Genomic DNA, 24,287 nt, shown 5'->3' with positions numbered 1-24,287 from the left:
CCTTCCTAGATGATCTGAAGGGAAGGACAGTCCTTTTCGCCTATCACCTTCATAACCGCTTTAACCATGTTCCCAATTTTTGATTTTAGTTGGACAGTGAGTGCAATCCCTGTGGCAAAATGCACTCTTATTATAATTAATGATGTTGAGAGAGAGAAACCAAAACTGTAATTGGGACACGAGGGAGACAAAGTTTGGCACCCTGCTAAGTGTGTGGGTAGAAATCTTCAGTTTTGGGGTTGTGTGGCAGCCACCGGCACAGGAAACATCTGCACAGATGGAGGGAGGAATGTATGCCAACAAATATCTGTACGTTTGTGATGCAAATGTAATGCAGCAACTTGTCAAAATGAAACTGAAGCTTCTTCAATGAGGCATAATCCACCATGAGCAGCACTAAGGTTCACAAGCTGAAAGTTTAGGGATGACCCGCGCAGTCCCTGGACACAGATAGATATTAAACATGCTGTGTGTGCAAGACAGCCTAAAAATATCTCAGCTCTTCAATTGATCTGCAAGAAGGAGTGGGCGAAAATTCCTAAATGAAGAATAAAGAGGCTTTAGCTGACTGCAGAAAGGGTTTGCAAGCTCCGATATCTGCCAGAAATCAATAAAATATGTAAATTGTCCTGGGGTACCCAAGCTAGGGCTGAATTACATATATAAATTGCCATTATTTTGACAGATGACTTGGATATGTGTAATTAAATTGATGGGTGCTTTTATCAGTGGTCTGCTTGATAACTGTTTGTTGGCTGGTTCAACTATCTAGCAACACAATGCTTCATTCATAATGATAAGTTGTGACATAAGTTGCCTGTATTACACAAATCGGAGCACCTGACATTTAAATATTACATTTAATTTAATATCATTACATCATAATATTATGATTTTGATAATATTTTCATTAACTGTTCAGCCTTTGCCCCAACTTTTGCAATGTCAGACTTTTGTCTCAATGAGCCACTGTTTTCCATATCCAGCTGCGTTCAACACTCATCTTATCTGATAAAAGTCTTTCTTTGATTGATTGATTGATTAATGAATGGAATAGTCTTAGATTGAATACCTTTGTTTTGGACTGCTGAATAGGATCTAGAAAACTGTCATTTTCACATTTTATAGATGATATGAAGATTAAACAAACGAGTTTTATATTCCACGATGGAATTGTTGATATTTCCAGTCTGAACAGTTGTGAAACAAAGAAAATCGTTCAAGCCCGCTGAGCAAAAAGTTGACAACATTGTTACATTGTGTTAACATTGAAGCCAGATTTAATTGTGATGAAAAACAATGGAACTGATCCAAGTGAAAGATATTCCCAAAAAATAAAATGATAAATGTTTTTTTCTCAGTAATCATGGCCAGCTCAAGGACAAATGTGGCAACCGTTACCCCATCACAAGCTTTTCATCATTATGATAAAACCTTTTTTTGTTTTGTTGCTTTAAACATACATTATATTTTGAAAGACTAAGTGATTACTTCCTACTTTCAGGGGAAAAAAGGCTTTGAGTAAGAAGAAACTGAAGAGGCGACAGAAAGTCAAGTCAAAAGTCAAATCAAGAACAAAGGTAAGAAATGTTTTACTGTCAAGTAAATTACACCATTTTACACTTGTGCTTCTGTGTAATAGTATACGATTGCTATATTTACATTCAGATAATCGTAATTGATGTGTTTTGAGGGCTTGTAAGGCCAAGGCTACACTGTACAAGGCCCTTCAAACACCATGGAGGTAATTATTGCAATGTCAAATCACAAATAGGCACATTATTCAACATCCTCATTACTTAAATCATTTCATAGACACAATCAAATGTCAACATTTAGTATTTAGCTTTTTGAAAACAATAACATGACTGTTTTTTATTTGCAACTGTCACAGGTGTAGGTATGCATTTGTTATTCCTTCCAGCTGCTCTGACTAATGAATTTAACAGATTGGAATTAGATTAAAGATAAAGTTAGATTATCTTAAGTCTCAAAGTGTTTGGCAGAGTCATTTTTTTTGGGTGGCATTGGTCAGGTGCCACGAAGCTCATGCACACATGAAGCCCGAGATTTGGACAGACAGAATGAGAGACAAATGGGAGTGGCTCTGGCTTGTGCACGATGTCCTGTTGCCGAGCGACCTAATGTGTTCCATGTTTCCACGGCAACAGCTACCGGCCTCCATCTCCTTCATCCGAAGTGGGAACCGTAGTCTGTGTCAGAGGATGTGGTTGTATTTTTTTTTTTGCCGCTGCTGTATACTTGGCAACGTTAAGATAGGTTGACTCGTCGATCCCCAATTTATGTCAACATAATCCGCTAAGATTACATCGACTCATCCCGTTGTTATTTTTCTCAGAGTGAGAGAGCAGCCTGCTCTGTGGTTGCTCTGTAATGTTGTTATTCACTGCTCAGATTTAACCTTATTATATATATTTTTCCCAGCAGCTTGCAGACAGAGGCTAGAGAGATGTGATATGAGATAGTAACAGAAAAGGACAGAGTGATTCAGTGTAGAGTGAACTAGTCAGTTATGTTCTCTTCAGATTGACTTGCTCAGTGAGTTGAACATTAGATATTATTTTTTAGGGGCAGAGAATCGAGCCGGAGACAAGGCAGGCAGACAGGCAGGCAGACAGGCAGGCAGACAGGCAGGCAGACAGGCAGGCAGGCAGGCAGGCAGACAGGCAGGCAGACAGGCAGACAGGCAGGCAGGCAGGCAGGCAGGCAGGCAGGCAGGCAGGCAGGCAGGCAGACAGGCAGGCAGGCAGGCAGGCAGGCAGGCAGGCAGGCAGGCAGGCAGGCAACCAGGCATAAAAACATGGGAAGCTACACCAGCAGTCATGCTGTATTTGTATGTCGTGTCCTCACTTTTGCTCTGTCATGCCTTTCACTCCGACACAGTCAGACAACAGCGTGATTTCAAAGCGCCTCTTCTCCACCTTTTTTGTCTGCCTCTGTGCCTCTACACATCTGAAAGTGGAGGCAGAACAAAAGACCAAGCATAAACACTTATCAGCCCAATGGAGGTGGTGATGTAACGTCTTGTGTACAGGGACACAAGTGATTTATCTTTTTTCAAAAACTGTAATTATCATAATAATGTAATTGTACAAAATTATACATCTAATAGAAGAACTCCTCGGATGACCACTGGTTTGCCGGATGACTGTTAGACTTAAATGGCCGTTTCTCTTTCAAAATGGTTTGGCAATAATGGTTATTATTACGTCACAAGGAAGGGGATGCCAGAAAGAGATAAGGACCAAAATCAGATTTCATCATTATAATTTGATAGCATGCAGCAGTTAAGCTGTTGCAAGATGGCTCACATGCAGTTTTCACCTGATTTGCAAAATGTGTTGTTTGTTTGTTTTGCTGTGCCAGTTATTCCAGTTTCCTTTGGCATATCGGGTGCTCAACTTATTGGGGGTCCTGTCACAAATTGGAAAAATGACCCCAGACTCAAATTTTTAGACATCACGCTTGCGTTGTGGTAACTCGCCTCCCATGTGGTCATGTGTCCTAGTGTCAGTGCTGGTAATGTTATAAAAGAGAGCTGTGATCATTAAGACAGTGTCCTAGTCTGCAATAACCAATTAAGGTTAATGGATAATGAGTTTTTTTGATTTACTATTTCCTCCTGTATGGGCCAGTGGTATTTTTGTGGCAATGCATATATAATTATACAAAAATAACACAGCATTTGAATACTGATTTGGACCTCGTTACCATGGCAACAGTCTAAGCTAATCACATTTGGGACAGCCTGTACTAAATGGAAAAACAAATGGATAAGACAAGTTAATTCAAATTAAATCAAATTGTACATACAATTGTATGTCTATAGGAATATAGACAAGTGTTGAGTGAGTTTTTTTGTTGTTGTATCTGGAAGAATTAGAATTAGAAATACATTTCCACTTGTGTATCTTTTAGAAGAAATTTTGACAAACTTGACCTGAACATATGGAGAGTATTGAGCTGCTGAAGAGGTCTTAAGTGCGGTCAGGGGCTTCATACCAGTCCTTTTCCAAAGCTTTTAGATGGCCATTAAATAATCATTTCAGCCCAGGCAGAAACACAAAAGAAACGATCAGATGACCAGTAGTAAGAAAAGAAAGTGAGCTCTGTGCAATTATGTAGTTTTCTGAATTAACTGCGTCATAAAATGCAATCTGATCATCTAAGTAAGAAGTATTGACAAACACATTATGCTGAAGTTAATAACGCACAAAGAGTTATAATGTTTTGTGTCTTTACTGAATACATCCCTTAAACGTTCACTGCTGGTGGAAGAAATAAGTGAAGCCTTGGATTTAGTTACTGGTCAATAACCTCAAACAAGCTCCTTCTGCAGCTAATGGCAATTTGTACCATTCCTCCTCACACAACCTCTTCTGCTCATCCATATGCTGAGGATGTCTCTTCTGAAATGCTCTCTTGAGGTCATTCCACAGCAGCTCAGCGATTATTCATTTTTACCTCCATAAAAATCGACTAGATCGACAAGATTTTCGCTTGAAATGCTTCCAAACAATGGAGACAACCAAAATATTGAAATATCCATGAAAAACCAAGCACATAGGATCTTAGTAGGGACCCCCCTGGTATGTGTCGGCTAAAAATTACTGAGCTTCCTATCTCAATGCTTCTGTCTGTACTCCACCCCTTTGTTTTGCTGTTATCTCCCTAGAAACTAGTTTTTTTTCTTGCATGCTGCTTTGGGTTTACAGAGCATTTCTACATTTTAGAAATAAGTGCTCTTTCCAGGCAGCCCACTCCTCTGTGAACGCCGTACATCACTTTGTCACAAATGCTACATTAGCAGCAACCACGAGAGCGGTAGGCTGCACTGTTAGACGAGAGGGGAGCTAATATCCTCCCTGGTGGTTTGAGCTGAGAATGAATGACCCCTCTCCTCCCAAATAGATGACATCACTCGCTGATGATTGTGATGCCAAAAGCGCAGCACTGCAAGAGAGGCACAATCGATCAATACAGTTCTCTAGAGGTTGCCCCAGCACTGTAGTTAAAAAAGGCCTTGCGTTGTGCGTCGGGGAAAAGCTTATCAATAAGTTAGTTTATCAAGTTTCTCTGTGGAGTGTAGTTCCTCTCATCATAATGATTATTTGTTTGTAAACTCTTGAGCTTGGTTTTAATGTATTTTTTCCTGAGGGCTTGTCCAGCTCATTTACACCTAATTAAGTTTGGCTCAATATCACAAACATCTCACAGTTTATAGCACATACTCCAAAATTACTAAAAAGTTAAATCAACTCTTCCTAATCAAATCTTGATCTTTTGAATATACAAATGTTTAACATAACTAAGAAATGTAAGGTTATCTTTAGAGTTGATGGTAAATATTAATGTTAAATGTTGGGAAAATCATTTTGTATTGGGGAAAGCTGTGTTGAGCTGATCGAGAAGATAAAAGAAAAATGACCTATTTAATTTCACAGTTGTGTCACTGACTCAATACAAGACAATGACAGAACAGACTTTTTAAGACTTTTCATTTTAAGCTGAGGTTTTTCACTCCCAATTATTTTGCTTTAAGTCAACTGGCAAACAGCTAACGTCTGTCGGGAGTCCTTTATCAAAATGTAGCAAATTTATTAAACTACCAGGCAGTCTGTCTGACATCGTGTTTACAGAATAAAATTTGACATTGTTGGTCAAGACCAAAAAAGGCTGCAACTGTCATTGAAAGCAAATAAAGAAATACAAAAAGGTCAATTGTCAAGGACCAATCTGAGGCTTCCCCCTCTTCATAAATAGGCCTGCTCATGAAGAATTGACATCTGTGGTTTGCTGTATAGATTATCAGTACTTGTGGTTAACAAGAAAAGGTTTTGCTGACCTTGCTGACTACCTCCACTTTTTCTCTCTCCACAGGCCGAGAGCATAGATGGAGCCCTCTGTGTGCCGGACATCAAGCTGCACAGCAACCCATCTGCATTCAATGTCTACTGCAATGTGCGGCACTGTGTGCTGGACTGGCAGCAGAGAGAGGCCTCCCTCGCTTTGGCCTCCAGGAGCTCGGTGCAGAGCGGCGATTCAGACAGCGAGGAGGAAGAGGAGTATCGAGAGCCAGCCATCAAGCTGCCAAAGGTATGAGCTCAGGGTAGTATTGTCTGCTTACATGGTGGTAGCAGCGCTTGGTTTCAAGGTGAGAGGCAGCTTGTGCTCTTTCCCCTGTGGTTTGTATGTAGGGCTCATCATTTTGTATGTTGTGATAATTTACACTTTACCTGAGGTCTGAAACTCCTATTACATCAACACCTGCACTATTTCCCCCAACTCTGTCATCTGCTCAGCACCTGCTGCTTTATTTTCCTACCTCTGGATCAGGGCAGAGTCTTTTTATTTTTTTGTTAACCATCTTTTAAATGTGGGAACAAAATTTAAAAACTGGATCTGTAATTATCTTTTCTTTTGATCTGCAGCAGGGGAATGACAGCCCAGTTTTTGAATAATGTACATGTCTGTTTAGAGATTTGTATGTTGCATTGTCTGCCATCTGTACATTTTGGTTATCAGGTCAATTCTGAGAAAGACTTAGGTCATCGTAGTGAACAAGGAAGTCTGTATCACTTTTATCCTCCTAAATTAAAGACAAATTAAAACAGCTGCTGATTAGAACATATTTAAGGGGATTTCATTTTAATTCCTGCTTAATTACATATCTACCTATATGTTTAGGATCTTGTGTTTGTCAAACAAACAGCCTCTTCAGTGTTATTTGGTCTGTTCCATACTATAAAATTAATGTGTTTTAAACATGTAAATTGTCTATTAACTTATCCATTAATCTACTATATATTTAAATGCATTATTGTGATATGTCTCTTATGTTCTATGTTTATTTACTCTGTGTTATTTCTTTTAGATTAATTACACGCTCATGCTAAGCTTTCTTTTTGCTGTTACAAAACAAGTTCTTCACTGAGACTGGAGGGAACATTGGATCATTATTTGATTCAATAACAAGGCATACTGAGAGAGAGAGGGAACGGCATCCTTTTCTAGGCCAAACTGCTTTGACTACCCCCCCTCTCCACACACTCAAGTGGGTCTGTCTTTGTACACGATGTTAATGGTGGATGCTGAAGTCAGTGGTAGTAACTGCACTGCCCACCCCTTGATAAATGGAGGTTGCTTTAGTGTAGCATGATGAGATCAGGCATTTAAAAGAAAACATCCTCTCCAAGCTTCTGTTAATCAGTTCTGTTTCATTATAGTCCATCCATACATCTAAGCCTGTGCACAAGGTCAGCATGTTTAGTCTTCATTTGCTCCATAAAGTTCTATCACAGCTAGTCTACCTCGACATTGGCTGGGGAATGTTAGCATGGAGTTCATTAGCTCATAGCAATCTGTTTTTTTTCCTGTTTCTTTCTGCAGATCATTGGCATTGGCCTGTGTGGGGTATTTGAACTGATAAAAGAGACCCGGTTCTCTCACCCCTCACTGTGCCTGCGTAGCCTGCAAGCTTTGTTGGACATGCTACAGGGACAACAGCCTGAGGGTTTCCAGACTGAGCCTCCTGATGTGCTAGGTAAGGCTGAAAATGAGTTAACAAAGGAGTTTAATGAGGTGCATATGTACAATTTAATCCAATCGCACTGCAACAATCTTGATTGCAAAGCTTAAAATCAGATCTTTTCTTTGGCCATAGTTTGATGTAATGGCTCATTGGTCCGCATTTAATTATTTTTCCAGTTTTTACTTCAGCCAGAATCACATACAGATTTTCCTTTTTTTCTCCCCACAAATCTCTAACCTCTCCTCCACCTTGGTTGCTTTCTCAGAGTCTCTTTTCCAGCTTTTGTTGGAGACCACAGTCCGGAGCACAGGGCCCAATGACCCCACAGGACAGGCCATCACTGCCCTGTCCTGCGCCTGCCTCTTCAGTCTGGTGGTGGCCTGGGGAGACACTGGTAAAATCTTGCAGGCCGTGTCTGCCATCCTCACCAACAACGGCAGCCACGCCTGTCAGACAATACAGGTAATTCACCAGCTTAAATCAATTAGACAGCACTATTGTATTGGTTTTTTTGCAACTCACTATCTTGCCATGTTATGCCCCACCCCTTTACAACATTTCATGGTAACCGGTCAAGTAGTTTTTTAGTAACCCTGGGGACGGATAATGAAAACAAAACCTCCTTAGCAGAGGTAATAAAATAGAAGAGTCAGTCAGTGCATTTTGTGATATGAGGCTTTACCGGCACAAATAACTTTGCATAATCAGATGTCATCATTTAATCTTTGTACTGATGACCTGTTCAGACTGTCTCACCCTAAACAAACACTTTTTTGGAAGGGGAATTCCAGATGATCCTGTTGCTTGCAAAAATAATGTTTTCTAAAACCCCTCCACCAAGAGATCTCAACTTTTTTATTATCTATCCATGTATTTCTGCCAGATTAGTAGCAGTGCGTTAGACCACCAAAGAAGCTTTTGGCTGGATGTAGTAACCTCTGGCTCCTCCAAGCATTTCCTTTGTGCAGAGAGAGACTCAGAGCAGTGTCTGGACAGTACAAATTGAGTTTAGGAAAATGTCAAGCCTCTGTGATTCTTCTGTTTGATTATGTTACCCTGCCTGCATTCTTCCGCCAATTAGCTGGTCTTCTTTTTGCTTGGATCTCTAGTTTGTCTTCTCCCTCTTTCTTCTTTGTTTATTCCTCTTTGCTTCTGATTTATATGAAAATTGCTGTTGTAAAATGTTGGGAGAAACTTAAAACATCAACTATTTATTTCAGTACTGTTTCACCATGAAAATATCTCACCTTTACTTGCAATTCCTAGGGTTCCAGAGGGAGTTTTATTCACACATTTTATCCCCCACAGACATAGACCTAGTGTTTTTTTCCCTCCTTGTTCATCACTTTTCAGGTAGTGACTGAATGTGTGTGTGAATGGTGAGAAAATGCTAATCAACACCTACTATAGTCCCAGTTATTATTTAAACATTTTCATTCAATCAGCAACAGGAAACCTCCCTATGTCTGTTTCCACCTGGTGCAGATTCTACTTCTTAAATAACCCCCCCCAATTAAACAGACTCATCACCCTCCCTTTCTTCCTGAATCTTACCAGGTGCCCACCATACTAAATGCGCTACAGAGAAGCGTACAGGCTGTCCTGGTGGGAAAGATCCAAATTCAAGACTGGTTTGGGAATGGCATCAAACGCGCGGCCCTGATGAACAAGTGGGTGCTGAAAGAGGTGGCCATCGACGAGGATGAGCGCTGTCTTCTGCAGACCGACGGCTCCTTCCTGTACTTGCTCTGCAAAGATGGACTGTACAAAGTGGGCTCTGGATACAGTGGCACTGTCAGGGTATGTAACCCTTACAGCTGCATGTTCGTTCAGTAAAACTATATTTACATAAACCTTTGGTGTTAAATTTATAATTTATAAATTTAGATTTTTTTCAGATAAGCTTAAGGATCAAATGTTCTTTTATGGGTTGAAAAGATTCTCTCCTCTTCATATTACAGTTCAATTATTAACACCGCTGTCTGATGTGTGCAACATCAGTAGCTAACAGTATGTATATTATATGCCTATTAGAGATTTAGGTGAAGTCAGCATTCCATAATAAAAATAGAAGTTCATTATTTATTTTTTAAATAAAACTCTAGCGTTTCATCTGCCAACATTGAATTAAAGATTTTTAAGTGTTTGTGGTCGTCCGCTCATGTGTGATTGATGCCTCACAGGGCCACGTGTACAACTCCACATCGCGAATCAGGAATCGGAAGGAGAAGAGATCATGGCTTGGCTTTGCTCAGGTAGGTAGTGGAGCTTTCATTAAGATGCTCCCCACATAGACTTCAGTTGAAAACTTCTGATGTGACATTCTCAAGACCTGTAAGCCTTTTTAAAAAAATCTAACTTGTTTGAATACACACTCATCTTAACCATTATCGACAGTCTGTCCAAGTTAGAACATAAGCTAAGCTATGACTTACACAAGTATAAGTAAATACTATGTTATGAATCATCCTTTCTGATTGCAGATTAGTAGTAATGTCTGCGTTGTCTATTTAGGGATACTTGTTGTATCGGGACACAAGTAACCACAGTATGTCGGCCGTCAAGATCAACCCAGAAACCTTGGAGCATGAGGGGACTGTCACCATGCCAGGTGCTGAGACTACACTTTTTTTTAAAAACACCTCATGGGGTTGACCATATTAACTAACAAAATATTGAAATACTTTTTGTGTCGCTCTGCAGGGCAACACTCAGACGGACAGAACATCATCTTCACAGATGGAGAGTACATCAACCAGATCGCTGCATGCAAAGATGTAAGTTCCTCTTGATTATAACAGAAACCATTGACTTGCTTCATCGCGGTAGCTAAGTTATGGCCTGACAGAGTAACTGTCACATAGTGACGTCAGCTGGTGTCCTACTAACTTAAGCCCCTTTTCCATTGGTCACAAAACCCACACGCACATCTGGTCTATGGATGTTATCAGCATTCACTCCTAGGTCAAATGCTGTAGAATTGGCTCTGAGCAGCAGTAAGGAAAACGTGACACCCAGGTGAACGCGCTAATTTGGCAAGACAGCGAGGTGAGGGGAAAACAGTCAATCGCCTTTTTATCACGCGTTAACCCTCCTGCAAATTTTGGTGCAAACGAGGCATTAACAACAAATTTTCCAAGTGATCAATTTATATGCATCAGTGCAGTCAAATAATCTCTGGTAAAATAATTTTTCTTAATCCTGTGCAAAAACTTTTGTTAGTTTAAATAATTGTTCTGTCACGCCCTCAGCTGTAGAGGCCCCAGCCTCACTTTACGGGACCCTCAGCTGATGACCAGCTGTGTGCAGCCCTGTATGAGGAGGGAATATATGAGTAATGCATAAGTGGGCGTGGCAGAGAGGGCAGTGGGACCATATGCGGCCCTTCTCCAGAGTGCTTAATCTCACAAGCAGGAGTCATCAGCATAAGCAGCATGTAATGTGGGTGGGGGAGGGGGAAGATGTGAAATAGACATATTTGCCGTCATACTAGCCTCCCTCCTGGACAGCAGCTTCCTGCTTCATCAAGGGGGTGGGGTCCTCAGATGCTGCCTGGGATTTTACTGGTCAGCCAGCAAGAGCAGATGCAGGGGAAGAGAGGAAGAGGATGATGAGCAGAAGGGTATCCTGTAGAGAGGATAGTCAAGGGTTGTACTGGCCAGAGGATAGAGGCACTTACTTAATGATTTGAGTGTCACATGTGTTCTGCTCAGCGGGAGTCAAAGCACTATAGAAGAGCCTGTCATCATTACCACACAGTAGAAACCAGATCACCCACACACTACCCCTCATCCTATTATTAAATCCCTTTTGTCTCCCACTTATTTTCCTGTTGTGGTCCTTTCTAAACTCTAACTGTCCTGTAAATGTCCCCTTTCATCCGCATCCCCTGTAGTATGACTAACCTGCCTCTCCTGCAGTTGTATCATTTGTTATGTGCCCTACATTGAGTGTGTGAGTAGATGTCCTCCACAGTGTTTTCAAGATATATGGATATACTATTAAAAATGACATGGCTTAGGCTTTAACTACTAATATAACAAAAATGACTTAGATTGACCCCCTGCTGATAAATCTATCCATGACTTAAACCATTAAGGTTGTAATCCATGTGTTAATCCAAACAGCATCCAGCACAACTTGCCGAATTTCCTACTGCACCAAAATGCACAATTGCACCAGTTACAAAATGATTTGATTTCCAAAACAGTCATGTCTATGTCCTCTAAGCAAAATATTGGAAAATGGCTTGACATTTAGAGAAATATGCTTATTAGCGTTCTTGCTACCTTCACATCTGTGTTATAAGAACACATATTTGTCAATGTTGCCCTCATGGCAGTACACTAAATATTTATTGTGCTACTATTTAAGTGGTGTTGATCTTCTTACTTTTAGCAATATATTAAATAAAACAAATAATTCTGAACTGTTCGTTTATTCGTTTTGATTGTGACATTCAGTCAGCTGAAGCAGAGATATGTTTGTCATCAATCAGATGAACTTTTTCTGCCACACTGTGATGTAATGTAGAATTTTGACACTTAACGTTGATTCCTCCTCTCGGCCCTGACTCCTGCAGGATGGTTTTGTGGTGCGGATCTATACTATGAGCTTAGACCCGGCCCTGCAGCAGGAACTGCAGCTGAAGCTGGCAAGGAAATGTCTGCACGCCTGCGGCATCTCTCTCTTTGACCTAGAGAAGGATCTGCACATCATCAGTAAGTGATATTAAATGTGCTATAATCTGAACGAGCTTGTGGGAAGTGATTACCATATGTTGTCCGTACACGTGCTAATTCATACCGTATGTGTTTTCATGGTTGCAAATTTGTCAGAAGTTGCTCAAAACCCAGAGGAATAAAAAAAGTACTTTGCAACCTTGTCTCCTTGTGTATTTGGACCTAAATAGTATGTTGTTCTCTCAGGCACTGGCTTTGATGAAGAGGCAGCGCTGCTTGGAGCAGGCAGGGAGTTTGCTCTGATGAAAACTGCCTCAGGAAAGGTGAGACTAAAACTCTTCTCTGGTGGTGTGCCGTAACTGCTTAATGAAAGTTGGAGCAAGTTCAACTGCTGAGCTCTTAACAACTTCTGTCTTGTTAATGACTGGCCAGGAAATTTAGAGAGTGAACCTGGGGGAAAGCTCTGAATGAATTATGTCTCTTCCTTCTACACTGTCCTACAGAAGCCCATTATACAAATTAACTCTTAGTTCAGAGCATCTGTAGATAGTCGGCTGTAGTCAGATTTTACCGTACATTCATTATACACACCTTCCACTTTAGTGGTTTGTAAAGAAATGTTATAAAGTAATCAGTAAAGTTATATTTCTAACAAAGCATAACAATAAAACATGTTTTCTTTTTTTAAATAGTTGATGGCTTTCTTAGTTAAATGGTCTTTAAACAGTACAGACTGAGGGAGCTGTATTCGTTGGGAGTTCATTATGCTATAGACTGAACTGTCGTGCAGAGATTATGGGTGACATCCCTGCTTAAATAGGAGTAATTTCCCCCAGCTCAGTAGTAGCTTTAACTACTTAAACTGTTTCTATTGACTATTGGGATCTTTGTATTCCTCATTATTAAGCAAAGCAGGCCCAATCATTGTCGGGAAGATTGGTGAAGGTATTTCACATTTTTCTCACTGAGAAGAGAATGCTAAATATGTAGGTTGTTGGGGTGTGTGGTGGGTGTGGTTGTCTGTCTCTGTGCTTTAGGTGTGGTGCAGCATGCTTCTTTTGTAGATAGCAGCCCAGTGTAGTCGCCTATTGCACATTTCTGTGTCTGTGTTGAGGCCTAATCTCACAGAGCACTTTATCTACAGATTACCCTAACCCAGAGCGACTGGTTGGGTAAAAATAGGAGCAGCTGACCTGTGTCTTGGCACAAAGGTCACTCATCACTTGGGCTAGACATTGTGCCAGGCATGTGATACCACTTACAAACATTAGAAGAGCTCCAGATCTCTCTGCATGCAGTATTTTGTGTCAGAAGATTTGGGTAATAAAAATGATCCTGCGAACAGCAGCAGCAGCAGCCATTATACATGTGTCATCCCAAGCTGCCTCTGCTGTTTGAATGATTAAAACATACAAATGGGTCTGCAGACGGTGTGCAGCGCATTAAAAAACCCCAGGTCCTCATTAGATGGCTACCAAAACCTGGTTATTAAACAGGCCCCGGTGCTTTATTATAAAAGATCATAGTATCAATTAGCTGTTATTAGAGAGAGATTAAGAAAATTGTTTTTCTATTTATAAGCAATGCATATAAGTTATTTTTCACATTTTATCTCATCAACTCCTTTTCTGAGTAAAACTATGATGCATTTTCACAATTATCAGTTCAGATGACAAATCTCTCTATCACAAGCTGCAGCCCCGATTGGCACTCTCACACACACACACACACACACACAGACACAGACACACACACACACACACACACACACACACACACACACACACACACTCACACACTCAAACACACACACACACACACACACACACACACACACACACACACACACACACACACACACACACACACACACTGAAAGAGACCCTGTTATTAGTGTCAATGGCCGAGAGTTGAAAAATGTGTGGTTATACTTCAGATGTTGATGTTGACAATGCTCTTTGCCACAAAGTATTTTACATGTAAGGGCTGAAAAACAAGCAATCTTTCAAACAATCAATGAAAGCCCATCACATGCAGGCTGAGTATGCTAGCCAAAAAAAGTTGTGGTAGAATTAAAACCTGAATATACCAATCCAGTGTCCTCATTCATTGCAATAAAAAAAAATCTGTTGGTATATTCTACAAAATGTCGTCCTATATTTGTCCAGTGTTGTCTGCTCACCCAAGTATATAAAATACATTCTCTTCTCCTCAGCCTCTGATATTTAAATTTCCTCTCTTTCACTGTTTCTTTCCTCATTGTCTTTTCACAGATCTACTACACAGGAAAGTACCAGAGCCTGGGTATAAAGCAGGGTGGCCCGTCAGCAGGAAAATGGGTGGAACTGCCTGTTACAAAGTCTCCCAAGATCATTCAATTCTCAGTCGGCCATGATGGTTCTCATGCTCTGCTAGTGGCCGAAGACGGAAGTGTGTTCTTCACAGGCTCTGCCAGCAAGGGAGAGGATGGGGAGTCCAGTAAGACAACTTTAAACTACATACAAAAACTAAACAGTGGACTCAACTTTCAGTAAACACAGAATCAAACTCATCTCAGCTGAAGGTTTATAGTTGATGTTTGTTATTTTCCTCTGCAGCTAAAAGTCGCAGACAGCCCAAGCCGTACAAGCCCAAGAAGATGATCAAGCTAGAGACCAAGACGGCAGTGTATACAGCGTGTAACAATGGCAGCAGCAGCATTGTCACAAAGGACGGAGAGCTCTACATGTTTGGCAAAGATGCCATTTACAGTGACAGTACCTGTAAGTTGACTGGGACATTTGAACATTCTTTGCTTTTCTGAGGAAACTGTTTTAAGATTAAAATGTATTTGTCAATATTTGTATATATATGTGTTTGAAACCCACCCTTTCTGCTCTACAGGTCAGGTGACAGACCTGAAAGGTCACTTTGTAACTCAGGTTGCCATGGGAAAAGCCCATACATGTGTCCTGACCAAGAGCGGTGAAGTGTGGACATTTGGTGTGAACAACAAGGGCCAATGTGGCAGAGACACTGGAGCTATGAGCCAGACAGGGAAAGGTGAGATAATGAAAAAAACAAATACACATTACAATACACAGTATATTGTATTTTACACATATGTATATTCACTCTGTAGTACACTCATTCACTTACCTTACCTCTTGGTGTGTATGCTCTGTGTAGCATTTGGTGTGGAGAGCATGGCCACAGCCATGGATGAAGACCTGGAGGATGAGCTAGAGGAGAAGGAGGAGAAGAGTATGATGTGCCAGCCAGGCATGCACAAGTGGAAGTTGGACCAATGCATGGTCTGCACAGTATGCGGAGACTGCACTGGCTATGGGGCCAGCTGTGTCAGCAGTGGTCGGCCAGACAGAGTACCAGGAGGGTAAGAGGACACGTTTAGTAGATTAAAAAATGTTCATCTGACTTGAGGTTAAGCTAAAATCTTTTTTTACTCATCTTTATCAACCAGTATCTGTGGCTGTGGGTCTGGAGAGTCTGGCTGCTCAGCCTGCGGCTGCTGCAAGGCCTGTGCCCGGGAGCTCGATGGTCAGGAGGCAAGACAGAGAGGCATCTTTGATGCTGTGAAGGAGATGATTCCACTGGACCTGCTGCTAGGTAAAAAAGCTTTCTAATGACTTCATGTTCCCCTGCTTTTTCTCTGTCATTCATGGAACATTTACATCTCATCTGTATCGCCACTTATGTTGCTTACATTTTGTTCAAAACTACAAAATCTGAAAGCCATAGGCATGTTGGAATCTCATAGGCCTACATGTACCCATGGCATAGATTCATGATGTCGATATTGGAGCCCGATGGATTTATTAGTCGACTGATAAAATCAATAGATATTAGCCTTTCACAGATATATTTGTTATGTAGCTAAAGTTTGCTGAGAGGAGTTTTATGTTTACAATTTACAGAAAACTCATCAGTTTGACTCTAGTGGATATTACATTTGTTGGTGGTTTGTTTTATCTGTGATCCTACATAATTGATCAAAATAATTGAGAAGGAGTTGTGTGTAAGCTCTCTGTCCTGAGCTGTGCCAGGTTGCTGCTTATGCTGCACATATCTCCCTTTCTGTTGCATTTGCTTGGATGTAGTATTTTTGCGCACCTGCCGTTGCCTGGCCTTCATTTTGTTGTTGTGTTGTGCAGAGTCATTGCTTCTCCATCACCTCGCTCCATCTTTCATTGATGTGTGTCCTGTTTTGTTCTGCTCTGCTCCATCTTTCCGCCTCCTCCTCCTCGTCCTCCTGCATCCTGTCTGGGCTGCCTGTACCCGGGGCCTTTTGTGTTTTCAGCTGTGCCTGTCCCTCCCCCTCCAGGAGTGAACATTGAGGAACACATTCAGATCCGCCAGGAGGAGAAACGACAGAGGATCAACCGCCGGCACAGGCTGGAGGAGGGCAGAGGTATGGGTCAGGGCTAGACGGAATGGGATTATGTTTAGGGAAGGGCTTTGCGGTTTTAATGGCTTTAAAAGGTTGATGTTTCTAGGGTAGACCATTCAACATAGGCACAGGGGAGTGGGACTTAGAGAAGACAGTGAAGCTAACATTATACCCATCCTGCTTAGTTTCAGATAACCTTCAGGGGCTCTGTGAGCTTGGGTGTTGTGCCTTGGTGACTTCCCCCTTGCTTGTGTCTTTTTTATAATTTTTCAGTGTGTGTGAATAGTTGTGGTGTAGTATTTTTTCATGTGTTCTTTCCCATTTGTGAGCATTGTGCATGCATGTGAAAGTTTCTTTCTCCCCCAGGCCCCCTTGTTTTTCCTGGTCCCATTTTTATGAACCAACGTGAGCAGGCCCTAGCCAGAATAAGACCCCTTCAGGCACTAAGGCATAAACGGGACAAGCACAAAGGTACTACGGTCTTCACTAACTCAACGGGTGCAGAGACACCCACTTGACTCATCTCCCAATCTGGCTGTCCCGCCCACCTCCTCTCTCACTCTCTGAACGCAGGACTCTTGTGTCTTCACCAGGTCTCATGGTAACAAACAAAGTAGCCTATTAGCAAGAGGGACTCACTGTGACTCACATTGGAGAAATGGCTGAACCTTTAGGCCAGGGTAAAGTACAGCCTCTTTTAAAAGGCTGGTTCCCTTTTTTGAATTTAAAATAAAGATTTGGGCTGTTATACTAATTAATTTTCTGGTTTAACAGCCTTAGTCCTCAGAGTAGGATGTCTGCTCTGCCCACTGCTGTTGTTCAGACCTAAATATAAACCAACGTCCTTGTCTAACTGGATTTGCCATCACTCCCATAGTAGCTGATTTGTCACTTCGTGACTACAGGGGAGAGCAAAACTTTGATAAATAACAAGCTGAAAAACACGACGCAGTGGGAAGTAAGCAGAGTTGATAGCTTTAAAAAAATGCTTTAGATGTGTAGTATTTCATGGAAATGTTAAGAACTCACAGACTCACAAACATCTGTGGATCTAATATTAAGTTTTCAGGCACTTGAACTTCAGGTTAGTGTAAGAGTAAGTGTAAACTCTCCTGAGAAATAGATTTCAACCAATATGATTGTAATAGTAGCTGCAGTAATTATTTAAATATTGAGCAGAAAGGACAGTACAGAGTCATCCCTTATTCCTATTTATTTTGTTTTGACCACTGACTCTCAGCCTCCTTCTGTTGTGAAGGTGTATTTTTCTTACCTTCTATAGTGATCAGGATGGAGGACACCCAATGACATAAGTTCGAATATTAATTAGTAAAATATGAAAGGTCAAGAAACTCCAAAAGTAGTTATCACCACACAAAAGCTAACAGGAGGCGCAGGTTGCTCTGACACTGGATGTCAGTGGTTGGGCCTGATGTTTGGTGACTAGCTTACATGAAAGCTTGCCCCTGTTGACTGCCCCCTGAACACGTACAATTTGAAAGCCTTATCAATAGAAACTCATTGTTCGTGATAAATTGCTTGTTTTTAAATAGCAAAGATTGCCACAAGAGTATTTTCTTTCCAAACAGCAGTGGTTTCCTCCTTAATGTCAGTTAAAAACCTGAGGCTGTCCTACTTTGCAGAATAACTTTTCTTCCGTTGTGGTTGATGCTCAGCTGTAAGGCTTGATGACTTGTGGTGCCTCCCCTGAGCGTCCTTCTTCATGGTTTTCTACTTATGAAGAGGAATGGGTGCTCTTAACCCCCCACCTATGATACAGATGTTCCTGAAGAACGTCTGTGTACTCATCAACATTGACAGTTGTATCCATGAGCTAAACTTTCAACCCCTTTCCTGTAAAACTTTGGGCCACGAGCCAGTCAATATTTATTCCACATTAATTGGAGAGTTCAAGAATTGCAAACAAGTTGTTTTCTCATCTGGCTGGCCTCAGTTACAGAGGTACGCCACAGTAAGCTGGTTCCTGGTCCAAAAAGGTATTGACAGTCATTATGTTTACTGTAATGCATGGGTCTCTTTCCGACTTCTGCCACTCCCACACCACAACTTTGACCTCTTACACAGGGCTCTAGGTAAACCAGATTTACTCATCTTCATTAGTTACAGAGAAATGTTTAAAAGATAAGAAGTTATTTGCGCAAAATAATTGATCAATTTTTAAAAGGGCTGGTAGCCAAAAGCCTTTCTGTTAAAGAGGTGTTGTTCCCTCCTTCCTTTTTCAGCATGCACTTCCCTTTTTCGCTCTGTTTTTTGTTTTGAGTCCTCTTTTCCCTCCAGCTCCCATTTTCCAGGACTGTGCAGAGACATCAACCTCAGCGGTCTGAAGTCGCTACTAAACACCACTCTCCCCTCAAAATTGCTGACTTTAGTGTTTGCCTTGTAGATGGTAGCAGCGAGCGAGGAGAGAAAGACGCCAGCAAAATCACCACCTACCCCCCGGGGGCAGTGAGGTTTGACTGCGAGCTACGAGCTGTACAGGTCAGCTGCGGTTTTCACCACTCAGGTTCGTTCACTTTCTCTTGTTACTTCAGGAGAGGTACTTCCTTTATCAGCAAATTTCCTGAAGGAAAATTTAACATGAAGAAACATTTAACATGAGTAATCTGACCTTGAAGTAAAGGAAGTGGGGAAAGTAATGATGAGTAATTAGAGTCATGTTTATGTTGCTTTGCAGTGGTGTTGATGGAAAATGGAGACGTCTACACATTCGGTTATGGTCAACATGGGCAGCTTGGACATGGAGATGTCAACTCCAGGTACAGCCTATGATGATTTTTTAATTTAATGCGATTTCTATTGGAATTAAATTCATTAATCATGATATATACAATTGTCATTTCTAGAAAATAAAATTGTTTCATTGCCATTTACAAATAAAGTAAAATTAACCAAATTGTTACAGGAAAGAGTTAGAAAAGCAATTTAAACAACAGCACACAAACTGCACTTTTCTACTTGCCAGGGGTTCCCCAACTCTAGTGCAGGCCCTTCCGGGTCCGAGTGTCCAGGTGACAGCAGGGAGTAACCACACCGCCGTTCTCCTCATGGATGGACAGGTCTTCACATTTGGAAGCTTCTCGGTATGACAAATATTGTTCCTCAATGAAAGGGCAATTCTTTAAAATTACAAACTTCATTGTTCATACATAATGGAGGTAACACTTGAGATGTACATCATAAAATTAATGTGTCTTCTTGTTGTCCAGAAAGGGCAGCTTGGCCGGCCTATCCTAGACATGCCCTACTGGAACGCCAAACCATCCCCCATGCCCAACATCGGTGCCAAATATGGACGAAAGGCCACCTGGATTGGCGCCAGCGGAGACCAGACGTTCTTACGGATCGATGAGGCTCTTATCAACTCCCATGTCCTGGCTACTTCAGAGATCTTTGCCAGCAAACACATCATTGGCCTTGTGCCCTCCTCTTTGTCCGAGCCAGCTCCATTTAAATGCTTGCTTATAAACAAAATGGATGGAAGCTGCCGGACCTTCAATGACTCTGAGCAGGAGGACCTGCAGGGATTCGGCCTGTGTCTCGATCCTGTGTACGATGTCATATGGAGGTCAGTCCTGGGATCATTTCTGGGAATAGTTCTGTACCACATACTGTAATGTACTGGCTGATTTTTAATCCACTCCACTGTGTGCTACCCCTGTGTCCTACCAGATTCTTGCCAGCCTCAAGAGAGATGTGGTGCTACAACGCAGTGATAGCTGATGCCAGGATGCCCTCTGCTACCGATCTACAGGCCCGCTGCAGCATCCTTAGTCCAGAGCTGGCTTTGCCATCAGGATCACATGCAACTACCACACGCTCTCACGGAGCACTGCACATCCTTGGTAATCCTCTGCTCTTGACATTCATTTGGGCATCTCTAACTAGTTTTTGGGGGAAAAGTTGAAGAAAAACACCTCTTAGATCATACCCAGACATACAGGTATACATTCTTCTGGCAGGAGTTATTACAGTACGTAATGAACTTTTGATTTTTATCCACATCCAACGCTAATATATATATATACTGCGTTGTCCTTTTAGGTTGCCTTGATACGTTGGCAGCAATGCAGGAGCTAAAGATGGGTGTAGCCAGTGCAGAGGAAGAGACCCAGGCAGTGATGAAGGTCTACTCCAAGGAAGACTACAGTGTGGTGAACCGCTTTGAGAGTAAGTGACTTCTCACAGAATACATAAGTGATGCATGATACAGCATAATGGGAGATGCATTTGGTTACAATAAGCTTTGATTTGATTACTGTAAGTCAAGAACCTGCATTTAAATTGTCATTGTAGATAAACAACATACCCTGCACACTCTGCTCCTTTTTTATTGATCCTATTGATCCCACATGTGATGTTATAGGTCACGGCGGAGGTTGGGGTTACTCAGCTCACTCTGTGGAGGCCATTCGCTTCTGTGCTGATGCTGACATCCTGCTGGGTGGGCTTGGCCTGTTTGGGGGTCGAGGGGAGTACACTGCCAAGATCAAGGTAAGCTGTTCTGTGTCACAAAGGTCCATTGGATTTTTTGCCCTTTGCTCTGTTTCCATTTCGGTCATTTTAATATATTTTTTTCAAAATTAAACCAAGTTCACCTGGGTTGTCAGTTGATTGTTGACAAATTACCACTGGAGGATAAAACACTCAGCAGTGAATTAAGTGGGATCTCAAATTACATGCATTCAAAATATATTCACTCATTCTTCTTTTGCAGCTTTTTGAGCTGGGACCTGATGGGGGTGACCATGAGACAGATGGTGATCTGCTGGCTGAGACAGACGTCCTGGCTTATGACTGTGCTGCCAGGTACAGTTTATGTTTCCCTTCTGTTTAGTATTAACCTAAGGAGAAAAATATGGAATGATACAGTCTTTTATATTTGATAGCTTTAAATGATGGTGTTTTTACTCTTAGGGAGAAATATGCCATGATGTTTGATGAGCCCGTGCTGCTGCAGCTGGGCTGGTGGTATGTGGCGTGGGCCCGAGTGTCTGGTCCCAGCAGTGACTGTGGCTCGCACGGACAGGCGACCATTACCACTGACGACGGGTAAAACTACCACCGTTTGATCACATTTTAATAATGTTTGAATTGTGGTCACAGCCATTAATAGTTTTTTTCCCTTCTCAGTGTTGTCTTTCAGTTCAAAAGCTCCAAGAAGTCAAACAACGGTACCGATGTTAATGCGGGTCAAATACCTCAGCTACTTTACAGGCTAGTGAAGATCCTCACACTTTCTTACCAGATGAAAGCTTCTGTTTAGAGACTTGTCAACTAATTATTTGTCTAAATAATTACTTATATTTTTTATTAGGCTTCCTTCGAATGATGGCAATGCATCGAAAGGGAAACAGCAGACCAGTGAACCAGTCCATATCCTGAAACGCTCATTTGCTCGCACAGTGTCCGTAGTGAGTACCGTCTCAATGGTTTCATGTTTCTTGCCTCCTATCTGTTTCTCCCTGTGTCTTAACAGGTCATTTTGTCTGTCTACCTCCATCTCTTTGCAGGAGTGTTTCGAGTCTCTGCTGAGTGTCCTTCACTGGAGCTGGACCACCTTGGTTTTGGGTGTGGAGGAGCTGCGAGGGCTGAAGGGCTTCCAGTACACAGCCACCCTGCTGGATCTAGAGAGACTGCGCTTCGTTGGCACATGCTGCCTTCGCCTGCTCAGGGTCTACATCTGTGAGATCTTCCCTATTGCTGGTATGAACACAGAGAACCTAAAAGTATTGTATCAATTTCTATATAATGGTGTGATCTTTGCAAAAAGAAAACCACAATGGTGCTTTGAATTAAAAATAATCATGTGTAGTATATTTTTCTGTTGAGTTAAGATCTTTCTGAATGAGAATCAACAACCGTATTTAGATAATGTCAGAATATAATGTCTTTGTCCATGTTTATATATCACGGACATAAAATAGTAACACATTTTGTATTTTACAAAAAAACATTTCAATGGGATGGTATAGTGCAGGTTTTGATTTTGATGTCTGCCTGTTGTTTGATTTCCAGCCAGCACCAAAGCTGTGGTGGAGGAGTCGAGCAAGCTTGCAGAGTGCGTGGGAAAGACACGCAGCCTGCTGAAGAAGATCCTGTCAGAAGGCATGGACAACTGCCTGACCAAGCTGGACAATGACCCCCAGGGCTACTTGTCTCAGCCTCTCACCCTGCTGGAAGCTGTGCTTCAGGAGTGTCACAACACCTTCACCGCCTGCTTCCACTCCTTCTACCCGACCCCGGCTCTGCAGTGGGCATGCCTCTGTGACCTGCTCAACTGCCTCGACCAGGTAAAATATTCATATCTAGTTCAACTTTCCTGAGCCTTAAAATCATAGATTTCTCACAGTATTTCCTGGGTAGTTGAAAAAAGTAAAAAAAGAGAAGATTAGCATTTCATTTTTGTTGTTTTATTTCAGGACATCGCCGAGGCAAACTTCCGCACATCCAGCAGTCGTCTGCTGGCAGCGGTAATGTCAGCTCTATGCAACACCTCTGTCAAGCTGACGTCCATCCTGCCCATCGCATATGATGGAGAAGTGCTGCTGCGTTCACTCGTCAAACAAGTCAGCACAGAGAACGACTCTGCCCTTGCTCACCGCTTCCCCCTGCTGGTGGCCCATATGGAGAAACTAAGCCATGTGAGTTGTCTATGTCATACAATGTACTTTTATTTCAAAATGGTGGTTAGACTGTTTGATGAAACTTTGTGGTCTCCTGTTGTTTGAAAAAACTTTGAATATCTTTTTGCTCCTGCAGACGGAGGAAAACCTGATGGGCATGACCAGTTTTCGAGAGGTTCTGGAGAAGATGCTGGTGATTGTGGTGCTGCCAGTGAGAAAGAGTTTGAGGAAGGAGGTGGAGCTCTTCTCTCCACACCTGGTCTCCAACACCTGCGGTCTGCTGGCCTCCATCGTCTCGGAGCTCACAGCCTCTGCCCTTGGCTCTGAGGTAACTACACTCACATGCCCCAAACACACACATAAGGCATTGTGTATAGATGCAGGACATTGCTGAGGCAAACATATTTCCAAGTCCTGATAAGCTTTTTCTTTAAAAAAAAAACTCACTTGTTTTTGTCCTAAACATTCACATTGAAGGCCCTTTGTTATTTAGATGGATCATGATTGCTGATGCCGAATCCATTTTACTTTTTCATACAGTTTGCGTCATAATTGCATCCACTTCCTGATGTGTTAAAATCAAAGTTGTTAAACAGCTTGAGGAGCTGTAGATACGATCCATTGACTACATGTCACTCCACATTTTTTCTCTCTTTATTTCCTCATGCCATATCCACTTAACAACTATTACTCCTATCATCTTACTGCTTACCTTCTTATCATCTTACTGCTTACCTTTCACAGTGACAGGTCTTTCTTGGGAGGAGGTGCTGTCTTTACTATCGCTAGAAAACCGAACAGAAAGAGTTTTGTTTTTATAATATACTGAGTCATTCAAAGGGTGGGACCGACGTCTGTCATACTGTCATTTCACACTCTTCTTGTAATTATAATCATTCTGTCAGCTCACATGCATATCCGTATGCTGCAATCGGGACTCTTTAGCTCTAGTTGTCATAGTAACCGTCACTCGACGACAGCCCTTGACATCACTGTTATGCCCCCCAGTCTGTTGTCAGGGA

At 41.8% G+C, this 24,287-nt stretch overlaps 1 protein-coding gene across 17 annotated transcripts in view; it reads left to right on the top strand.

The window, feature by feature from the left end:
- The window catches only part of mycbp2 (MYC binding protein 2), a 53,681-nt gene that overhangs the window by 1,642 nt on the left and 27,752 nt on the right, over positions 1–24,287 (top strand). For 15 of the 17 annotated variants that reach the window (XM_069532666.1, XM_069532665.1, XM_020100666.2 and 12 more), the window contains exons 2-33: positions 1,505–1,580; positions 5,902–6,117; positions 7,411–7,564; positions 7,818–8,014; positions 9,110–9,352; positions 9,736–9,807; positions 10,067–10,163; positions 10,256–10,329; positions 12,135–12,273; positions 12,481–12,557; positions 14,508–14,712; positions 14,832–14,996; positions 15,118–15,276; positions 15,403–15,607; positions 15,695–15,840; positions 16,532–16,642; positions 16,988–17,092; positions 19,026–19,145; positions 19,317–19,398; positions 19,605–19,722; positions 19,849–20,207; positions 20,312–20,484; positions 20,684–20,809; positions 21,006–21,133; positions 21,357–21,448; positions 21,557–21,691; positions 21,773–21,856; positions 21,957–22,053; positions 22,153–22,345; positions 22,658–22,932; positions 23,062–23,283; positions 23,402–23,593. In XM_069532666.1, the coding sequence (XP_069388767.1) occupies positions 1,505–1,580; positions 5,902–6,117; positions 7,411–7,564; positions 7,818–8,014; positions 9,110–9,352; positions 9,736–9,807; positions 10,067–10,163; positions 10,256–10,329; positions 12,135–12,273; positions 12,481–12,557; positions 14,508–14,712; positions 14,832–14,996; positions 15,118–15,276; positions 15,403–15,607; positions 15,695–15,840; positions 16,532–16,642; positions 16,988–17,092; positions 19,026–19,145; positions 19,317–19,398; positions 19,605–19,722; positions 19,849–20,207; positions 20,312–20,484; positions 20,684–20,809; positions 21,006–21,133; positions 21,357–21,448; positions 21,557–21,691; positions 21,773–21,856; positions 21,957–22,053; positions 22,153–22,345; positions 22,658–22,932; positions 23,062–23,283; positions 23,402–23,593 (4,837 nt within the window). The remainder of the gene's footprint in view (positions 1–1,504; positions 1,581–5,901; positions 6,118–7,410; positions 7,565–7,817; positions 8,015–9,109; positions 9,353–9,735; positions 9,808–10,066; positions 10,164–10,255; positions 10,330–12,134; positions 12,274–12,480; positions 12,558–14,507; positions 14,713–14,831; positions 14,997–15,117; positions 15,277–15,402; positions 15,608–15,694; positions 15,841–16,531; positions 16,643–16,987; positions 17,093–19,025; positions 19,146–19,316; positions 19,399–19,604; positions 19,723–19,848; positions 20,208–20,311; positions 20,485–20,683; positions 20,810–21,005; positions 21,134–21,356; positions 21,449–21,556; positions 21,692–21,772; positions 21,857–21,956; positions 22,054–22,152; positions 22,346–22,657; positions 22,933–23,061; positions 23,284–23,401; positions 23,594–24,287) is intronic. The other 2 variants (XM_020100670.2, XM_069532663.1) reach the window with 2 other exon arrangements.

The sequence above is a fragment of the Paralichthys olivaceus genome, chromosome 10 (assembly GCF_024713975.1).
Source record: "Paralichthys olivaceus isolate ysfri-2021 chromosome 10, ASM2471397v2, whole genome shotgun sequence".
NCBI classification, from domain to species: Eukaryota; Metazoa; Chordata; class Actinopteri; order Pleuronectiformes; family Paralichthyidae; genus Paralichthys; species Paralichthys olivaceus.
Note: the sequence above shows the minus strand (reverse complement) of the source record. Positions and strands in the feature narration are given on the sequence as shown.